Raw genomic sequence first — 8,851 nt, forward strand, 5'->3', positions numbered from 1 at the left:
AGACACACAGACAGACACACACAGACACACACACACACACACAGACACACACACACACACACACACACAGACACACACACACACACACACACACACGGAAAAACAAGAAAGGAAAGGAAGAAAAGGAGGAAAAGGAAAGAGCAAACGTAAAGGCGCCTGCTCCTGTTAGAACTACAATTCCCGACATTCATTGCGAACCCCTCCCCGCTCTTTGCCCGATGACCGGTTTCTCAGGCTGCTCGTCAACAGCGTCCCGTCTCTAATTGGCCAAGATCCGCGTCGCCTCCCACCTCCAGCCTTGTGCGTGGGTGCGCTCGGGGAGCAGACATGGTGAGCAGGCCCTGTGGGGTCCCTGCCGCGGGACGTGTGGGGTCCGGCGGTGCGGAGGGAGGCCCGGGGCCGCGAGGGTGGAGGCCCCTGGCCGAGCTGAGGGAGACCCCGAAAGCTGGGAGGGCGGGAGGGCGACTGGCAGTGGGGTGCAGTGGGTGGTGCGGGACGCGGTGGGAGGTGAAGCCGGGGCTCTCCGGAGCGAGCCGGGACCAGCAGGCTTTGCCTCCTGACAGCGTCTCTGCAGCCCGGGTTGTGCTCGATCTTCTTCATAGCCTCGGTGACCTCAAACTTGTGATTCTCCTGCCTCCGCCTCCGGAGTGCTGGGGTGACAGGCGTGTGCCACCATGCACGGTGTTCCGTTTTTCTTTTTAAAAGATACTTTGTCTTCATTATTTTGTTATGTTTATTCATTAAGTATGGATGTTCGTGTGTCCGTCTGTGCACCACGTGAATACCTGCTGTCCTTAGAGGCCAGGGAAGGCTGTGGGATTCTCTGGACTGCAGTTAGCGACAGTTAGGAGCTGCCGTGTGGGGCTGGGAATTGAACCCGTGTCCTCTGAAAGAGCAGCCAGTGCTCTTAACCACAGTCATCTCTCCATCCTCCCCCTCCTTTTCTTTTTTTAAACCCGTTAAAAAAATTCTATTTTAGATGGGCGGTGGTGGCGCACGCCTTTAATCCCAGCACTCGGGAGGCAGAGGCAGGAGGATCTCTGTGAGTTCAAGGCCAGCCTGGGCTACAGAGAAACCCTGAAAAAAAAAATCATTTAGAAAGGGTCTTACCATGTCGCCTTGGCCTGGATCTCACTCTGTAGCCCAGGTTGGCCTCAGATTCAGGGAGATCTGCCTGCCTCTGCCTCCCACCCCAGAGCTGGGATTAAAGGCGTGGCCACCCCCGCCACCGGGGTAGGAAACATTCTTTAAATAGTTGGATGTGGTTGCTCTGGCCTTCAATTTCCAACACTGGGAAGGCAGAGGCAGGCGGATTTCCGCAGGTTCGTGGCTGCACGGGGACAAGCAGGGCTCACAGAACAAAAACGTCAGGGGTCTGACGATGGGGGCAGAGGTCAGGCCTAGAAGGGTGGTGGGGATGTCTGGGGCTCCCAAGATGAGCGCTGCCGCCACCGCAGTCGCCTCCCGAGAGAGGCCACCAAGCCCGGGGCTGGCGCTCCCCGTCCGCCCGTCTTCTGGGTAAATAGCTCGGGTCACTTCAGGGAGCTTTGACTGACTGGAGCTGCTCCCTCAGGCCGTCCTCGGCGTGCAGCTGGTGGTGACCCTGCTCACCGCTACCCTCATGCACAGGCTGGCCCCCCACTGCTCCTTCGCGCGCTGGCTGCTGTGCAACGGCAGGTAAGCCCGCCCCCCCCCCGGCCGTGGGCGGAGCCTGTGGCCACGCCCACCCACCTGCGGGAGCCTCCGGGGTACGCTTCCTCCTCCTCCTTCCCTCCGTCTCTCTCTCTCCAAGACTGTTACTTTTAGTTATGTGTAGGTGTGTTTCCACGTGCGGTGCTCACATGAGTGCCGAGGCCTGGGGAGGCCAGAGGCGTCAGAATGGGAGTCACAGGCGGCCGTGAGCTACCTGTGCGCCTAGTGTCCTCTAGTGTCTGCAAAGTGCATCTTGGATCCCTACTCCCCGCTCCTGGCCTTTTGTCGTCCAGCCCTCTCTGTTTGCACTGTTTTGTCCTCCTGCAGAGGACACTGTGGGAATGTTTTCTCCCTAGAAAAATGTCAGCTCACAGATTCAAGGGTATCCTGGATTCCCAAGCCCCCCTGTGACTGGATCAGTTCCCCCATCTCATTTTCCCAGAATTCCCCTGGCTATGGCTACTCCCAGGCCCCCTGGGCCACCTTCCCACAGGGCCGTACCCTGCCTCAGCTCTGCCACTGCCTCGTGCTCTGTCCTCAAGGCCAGATCTGGGTTCTCTGCCTCGTGCCCTCAGGCCACGCTTCCCTGACTTTCTTCTCCCTCAGTCTGTTCCGATACATCCACCCGTCGGAGGAGGAGCTTCGGGTGCTAGCCGGGAAACCGAGGCCCAGAAGCAGGAAGGAACGGTGAGTGGACTCCACAGGGCCCAGGCAGGGCTAGGCCCTCCTGCCCGGGGCCAGGCCTCGGTCCTGCCCGAGGTTCCAGCTGAGGGACGGAGCCTGCCCTCGCTCCGGTGGGGTGCTTGGCACAGGTGGGTGCAGTTAGCATCCTGTGGCCTGGCTGTTTGCTCTGGCCGGCCCTGGGCCCAGGCTGCCCCCACACCTGATGTGGCTGAAGCGCTTTCCCAATCCGGATTCTCTGGCGTCCCAGAGGGGATCACTATACCTCACCCTTCACTGTCCTCATGTGCTCAGCTGGACCAATGGCCTTCATGATGAGAAGCCACTGTCGGTGCCTAGAGACGCCCCTTTCCGGCTGGAGACCTGTCCCCTCACTGCTGTGGATGCCCTAGGTAACCCCCAGCTCACCCCACTCCCCTCCCCTGCTGCGGGGTCGCCCTGCCCAGGCGGAAGGGTGGGGTGGGGGTCGGGCGGCTCTGGCAGCTGAGCCCCTGTACCCCCAGTCCTGCGCTTCTTTTTGGAGTACCAGTGGTTCGTGGATTTCGCTGTGTACTCCGTGGGCGTGTACCTCTTCACGGAGGCCTACTATTTCGTGCTGGGCCCAGTTCAGGAGGCCAACATCGCTGTGTTCTGGTGCCTGCTCACACTGGCCTTCTCTCTGTATCCTTCCTCTGGGGTTCAGGGTGTGGGGAGTGGGACTCGGCCGAGTTTCCCTGGCCCTCTAACTTGGCTGTGGGATCATCCACTGTGCTGTAGAGGTATGCAGGCCAGCATGATCTCAAACTCCCGGCTCACCCTCCTGAGTGCTGAGTGACAGGTGTGTGTCACCACACTGAACACACAGTCTGGTTTGTTTATTTATTTATTTTTGGATTGGCCCCACTGGATGGGTTCCTGTCCCTCCAGGGCTATACATTTGGGAAAACCAGGGAACAGCTTGCTAGGAGCTGGCCCATCTTTCTTTGTTTCTGTTTTTGGAGACGGGGTTTCCCTGTGTAGCCCTGGCTGTTCTGGAACTCGCTCTATAGACCAGGCTGGCCTCAGACTCAGATCCGCCTGCCTCTGCCTCGGAGAGCTGTCCCTCGCTTCCTTAACCTCACCCCCAGCAAGGTGTTCCTCGCGGTGACCCGGCTGTACTTCGGTGCCAAGGAGGGTGGCGAGCGCTCAGTGTGTCTGGCCTCTGCCTTCCTCTTCCTCCTCCTGGCCATGCTGGTGCAGGTGGTGCGGGAGGAGACCCTGGAGCTGGGGCTGGAGTCAGGTGGGTGTGCTTCCCTGTTCACCTGCCTGTTCGCTTTCTGTTTCTGTTTCTTTGTTTTCTTTTGAGACTCGGTCTCATTCTATGGCCCTGGCTGGCCTCAGACTCACAGAGATCCTCCAGCCTCTGCCACCCGCATCCTGGAATTAAGACTAATGTTATTATGGGGGCTGGAGAGATGGCTCAGTGGTTAAGGGCACTGGCTGTTCTTCCAGAGGTCCTGAGTTCAGTTCTCAGCACCCACATGGTGGCTCACAGCTGTCTGTAACTCCAGCTGCTGGGGACCCAACACTCTCATGCAGGCAAAACACCAATGCACATAAATTTAAAAAAGGTTTACGTTATTACTGTTTTTAAAGGTTTATTCTCATTCCATGTGTAGATGCTTTGCCGTCATGTGTGTCTGTGTGTTAAGACTGAAGTCCCTGGAAAGGCCAGAAGGGGGCACTGGACCCCAGAACTGGAGTTACTTAGGCTGTGAGCCACTGTGTGAGTCCTGTGCGAGCAGCAGGCGCCCTTAACTGCTGAACTGCCCACCTGGCCGGGTTTGGCTGTTGTTTTTGTTTGTTTGTTTGTTAAGATTTATTTATGTATGTATGTATGTATGTATGTATGTATGTATGTATGTATGTATGTATGTATATGAGTGCTCTGTCTTCATACACACCAGAAGAAGGAATCAGATCCCATTACAGATGGTTGGGAGCCACCATGTGGGTGCTGGGAATTGAACTCAGGACTCTGGAAAAGCAGCCAGTGCCTCCTCCCCAGCCCCAGGTTCTATTTCTTGAAGAGTCCCGCACAGTCTGGGCCTGCAGGTCTCTGTGCGCCTCAGTGACAGGGCACCTGCACACCACATCTGGCGGCTCTGGGTTGCATTCCAGCACGGGAAAATAAAAGACGATTAAAATAGATTGTCTGGGGCTGGAGAGACGGCTCAGTGATTAAGAGCACTGGCTGCTCTTGCAGAGGACCCAGGTTCAATTTCCAGCATCCACACTGAATGCTCACAACTACCCGGGGGATCTGATGCCCTCTTCTGACCTCCACAGGCATCAGACACAATGTGGCAGTTATACGTGCAGGCAAAACATTCATATACAAAAAAACAGATAAAATAGAATAGATCGTCAGAGCTGGGGCTTGGGCCAGTGTGAGACAGCGCTTGCAGCAAGCCAGAGGACCGGAGTTTGCGCCCGTGTCGAAGGTGGACATTGGCTGCCAGTGCCTGTAAACTTCACACTGGGCAGGCAGAGACGGGTGCATTCTGGGAGCTGGAAAGCTGGCCAGCTTTGGAAACCGTAACAGTCTACACACTTGATCTTCTTCCCCTAGGTCTGGCCAGTGTGACCCAGAACCTGGAGCCTGTTCTGAAGAAGCAGGGTTGGGACTGGGCGTGAGTCCTGGGGACTGGATCTTGTGGGGAGGTACAGGTAGAGGGAGCATCTGGATCCCTACCCCGCAAGGCTGAATCCACCAGCCGTGGATTCCCTGAGACCTTTTCTTCTCCCCAGACTCCCTGTGATCAAGCTGGCCCTCCGCCTTGGGCTTGCGGTGCTAGGCTCCTTGTTGGGCGCCTTCCTCATTTTCCCGGGCCTGAGGCTGGCCCAGACCCACCAGGACGCGCTGACCCTGTCTGCAGATCGGCCGCTGCTGCAGTTAGGCGGGGCTCCCGGGTGGGGTGGGGGTTGAGGTAGAGGCTGGGGGTCAGGAGCCTGGCCCCACCTGGTGCTCCCCCCCCCCCAGGCTGCTCCTGCATACCAGCTTCCTGTCGCCCCTCTGCACCCTGTGGCTCTGGACAAAGCCTGTGGCCCGTGACTTCCTATACCAGACACCCAGGAGGAACATGACCTCTTCTCTGTGCGTGTGTTGGGGAGTTGAGGGACCTGGGGTGTCTTGAGACCGGGATGAACTGGAGGGATTGTGGCCTGGGGAGGGAGGGCTCACCCAGACTCCCTGCCTGCTTGGCTCTTGTTGCAGGCCATCAGAAGGGACCTTCGACTCCCTGCGCCTCTGGGTGCTGGTGGCGCTGTGCCTGCTGCGGCTGGCCGTGACCCGGCCACACCTGCAGGCCTACCTGTGCCTCGCCAAGTCTCGCGTGGAGCAGCTGCGCAAAGAGGCTGGCCGCATCGAGGCCCGCGAGATTCAGCAGCGGGTATGCACCCCAGGTGGGACAGTCCCTGGGCTAAGGGGGCCTGGCCTGGCCGTGGGGTCCCTGCCGTGGGAAGACCACCCCCTCTGCAGCCTCTGCCGCCTCCCCGCCAGGTGGTCCGGGTTTACTGCTACGTGGCCGTGGTGAGTCTGCAGTACCTGACGCCCGTCATCCTCACTTTGCACTGCACGCTGCTGCTCAAGACCCTGGGTGAGGAGCTGGCGGGGAAGAGGGCGGGGCCCGCGGAGAGAGGATGGGGACAGGTCTGGTCAAGTGGGGCCTTCAGATAAAAGCTAGGAGTAGGGTCTGAGCAAGGACATGGCTTGGTAAAGGTGGGGCCATCTATAGAAAGTGAGGGCAGCGTTTGGGCAAGGCTACAGACTGTTGTCCTGTGGGGACAAGACCCATAGACGGGGAGGTTGGAGGTGGGATCAGCAGAGTGGGAGGATGGAGGCCCCTAAGGTCAGTGGGGTATAACCTAGTGGGCGGCGTATGAAAGCCTCTAGACTCCCACGGTTCTGTCTCCACCCATAATCCCCTTCTTCCCTCTTGCAGGCGGCTACTCTTGGGCCCCGGGCCCTGCTCCAACCTCACCGGCCCCGCCCCAGGCCTCAGACACCTTCATCTCTGTGGACCCTGCAGAGGATGAAGTCCAGCAGACTGCAGCCCAGGTCGCAGGGGTTCTGGGCAGCCTGCTCACGCCCCTCTTCCTCCGTGGTGTGCTGGCCTACCTCATCTGGTGGACCGCGGCCTGCCAGCTGCTCTCCAGCCTCTTTGGCCTCTATTTCCACCAGCACCTGGCAGCTTCCTAGCGTGATCCACCAGGACGGGGACTGTCTCCTATGTGTGTGCCTTAGTGCCCCCAGATGACCCAGGGGTAAGCGTGGGGACTCCCCACCACCTCCGTCACCTTGGTGCCTGGATCATGAAGCCCTTGAGTCAGGTTCCCCTGGACCTGGAGGCCATGGTCCCGTGTGTGTGTGTGTGTGTGTGTGTGTGTGTGTGTGTGTGTGTGTGTGTGTGTGTGTGTGTGTGTGCGCGCGTGCGCGCGCGAGCGTTCAGGATTTCAGTGGGAGGCTCCTCTCAATAAAAGGGGTGGGCTACTTCTACAGAAATACCCCAGAGGCTGAGGAGGGCAGGGGAGACATGGCTGGTGAGGACTTAGGAGAGAGTGATACTAGACAGGCGTGGGAAGATGAGGAGGAGGTTTGAGACGGCCAGGGGAAAGCGAGGGGTGGGGCTGGCCCAGCTTTGGTTTTGTTTTGTTTTGTTTTTTTTTTCCGAGACAGGGTTTCTCTGTGTAGCCTTGCCTGTCCTGGAACTCACTCTGTAGACCAGGCTGGCCTCGAACTCACAGAGATCCACCTGCCTCTGCCTCCCGAGTGCTGGGATTAAAGGGGTGTGCCACCACCGCCTGACTATGCCCAGCATCTCAATATCCCTGGGTCTGTCACTATCACTAGGAAGGAAAGAGACAAGGGTCACCATGCCCATCTCCCCAGCACACTGGGGAGGCTGAGGCAGGAGCATTAGCCTACACTAGTAACAAGACCATATCTCCAAAACAAGAAGAAAAAAATAAAGGGAAGGGAAGGAATGTGAGCTGTAAGGAAGGAGAGGGAGAGAAATTGAAGCTGTGAGCTGACAGCCGTCATGTATTTCAAGGCCTTGGTGACAGGGTCACCACCACCTCCAGAGCTGTCCTATTGCTGTGACTTAGTGTGTGTACACGTGTGTTTATGAGACATGCATGGCTTGCATGACTCTTCCACATATGCAGAATGTACATTGAGAATAAAACTGGAGGGCTCCCGCAGTGATGCCCGCGACACTGCTGGTGGTCTGGAGCGTGCTTTGTTAGGACAGTGCTGTCATAGCCGAGGTCTCACGGGAGAAGGCGCCTGTCTCTGTTCGGGATGCGACTGTGTGTGCCCACAGGACCAGAGGACAGCTTAGCACTCAGGCCTTGCCTTCTGCCTTGAGATTTTTTGTTCACCCCGAATTCCTCAGGTTAGCTGTTCAACAAGCTTCAGGGAGTCTCTGGTTTCCACCCCCACCTTGCCACAGGAATGCTGCTCTGTCCTCCTTGTGTGGGTCCTGAGGACTGGAGCTCAGACCCTCATGACTACAGCAAGCAGGGCTAGTGTGTGTGTGGTATGGACACACAAGATTTCCAAGGCGTGTCTGGAGTTTCCTTGCCTCTTGGGACAGACTCCCACACGGACCCTGACAAGGGGCTGTGGGAGCTTGTGAGGTTCTGTGGGAATCAGGAGGCGCAGAAAGAGACAGTTCTGGAAAACCAAGGCTCTGCTCTGGGGCTTCAGAGTGACTTCAGGGTGGAGGGCAGCCTCAGGTGGTCCCGCCCAGACCGGGGCACAGGTTCCTGTGGCCGATGCCTCTGCTGCCAAGCATGGTGGAGCATGGCTAACGACTCAGAGGCAGAGGCGGGCGGCCAGCTCTATGCAGGAATTCCAAGTCAGCTGGACTGTATATCCCAGATGTGTAAATAAACACAAGGAGCATTTTGTTACTGGCAGATTCAGGTATGCGGTTACTATATTCTTGACTCTCTCTTTTGTGTTGGCAAAGGAACCCAGGACCTTTTGTTTGTAATAGTAAGTGTTCTGCCCCAGAGCCACGCCCCAGCCCACCACTGTGGGGTTCTAGACAGGGGCTCCACCCAGAGCCACACCCCAGCCCACCACTGTGGGGTTCTAGACAGGGGCTCCACCCAGAGCCACGCCCCAGTCAGTCCTCCATCTTTGGCCGTCACTTTCTTTCCCGGCAGCCTGTGTCACACATGCATCTATGAGCAGAAAGATGTACAGAGTGCTTGGGCATCACACTTAGAAACCTCAACTCTCTTAACAAGGGTAACAAGGGGGCTGGAGAGACGGCTTAGCAGTTAAGAGCACTGGCTGCTCTTGCAGAGGGCCCAGGTTCAGTTCTGAGCACCCACATGGCAGCTCATGATCATCTGCAATTCCAGTCTCCACATACAGAGTATTTAAGAGCGCCAAAGAGCCCAGCCCTGTCTCAGAGCTGACGTTCACACATGGGGGAGGGGCCAG

At 57.7% G+C, this 8,851-nt stretch overlaps 1 protein-coding gene across 1 annotated transcript; it reads left to right on the top strand.

The window, feature by feature from the left end:
- Positions 1-203: 203 nt before the first annotated feature.
- Tmem161a (transmembrane protein 161A) lies at positions 204-8,322 on the top strand. The gene is made up of 12 exons (XM_006995464.4): positions 204-330; positions 1,574-1,677; positions 2,299-2,379; positions 2,668-2,765; positions 2,877-3,033; positions 3,480-3,631; positions 4,964-5,024; positions 5,143-5,286; positions 5,375-5,488; positions 5,609-5,783; positions 5,894-5,990; positions 6,336-8,322. The coding sequence occupies exons 1-12, from the start codon at positions 328-330 to the stop codon at positions 6,590-6,592; spliced, it is 1,443 nt and encodes a 480-aa protein (XP_006995526.1). The 5' UTR covers positions 204-327; the 3' UTR covers positions 6,593-8,322.
- The last annotated feature ends 529 nt before the right edge of the window (positions 8,323-8,851 follow it).

Source organism: Peromyscus maniculatus, chromosome 17 (genome assembly GCF_049852395.1).
Source record: "Peromyscus maniculatus bairdii isolate BWxNUB_F1_BW_parent chromosome 17, HU_Pman_BW_mat_3.1, whole genome shotgun sequence".
In the NCBI taxonomy this organism is placed as follows: Eukaryota; Metazoa; Chordata; class Mammalia; order Rodentia; family Cricetidae; genus Peromyscus; species Peromyscus maniculatus.

What these genes read in the sequence shown, in the direction of transcription:
- Tmem161a (XM_006995464.4), top strand. An exon ending in TGGCTGCTGTGCAACGGCAG is followed by an intron (nt 1,678 to 2,298) that starts GTAAGCCCGCCC and finishes CTTCTCCCTCAG; the next exon opens with TCTGTTCCGATACATCCACC. An exon ending in GCTGCTGCTCAAGACCCTGG is followed by an intron (nt 5,991 to 6,335) that starts GTGAGGAGCTGG and finishes TCCCTCTTGCAG; the next exon opens with GCGGCTACTCTTGGGCCCCG.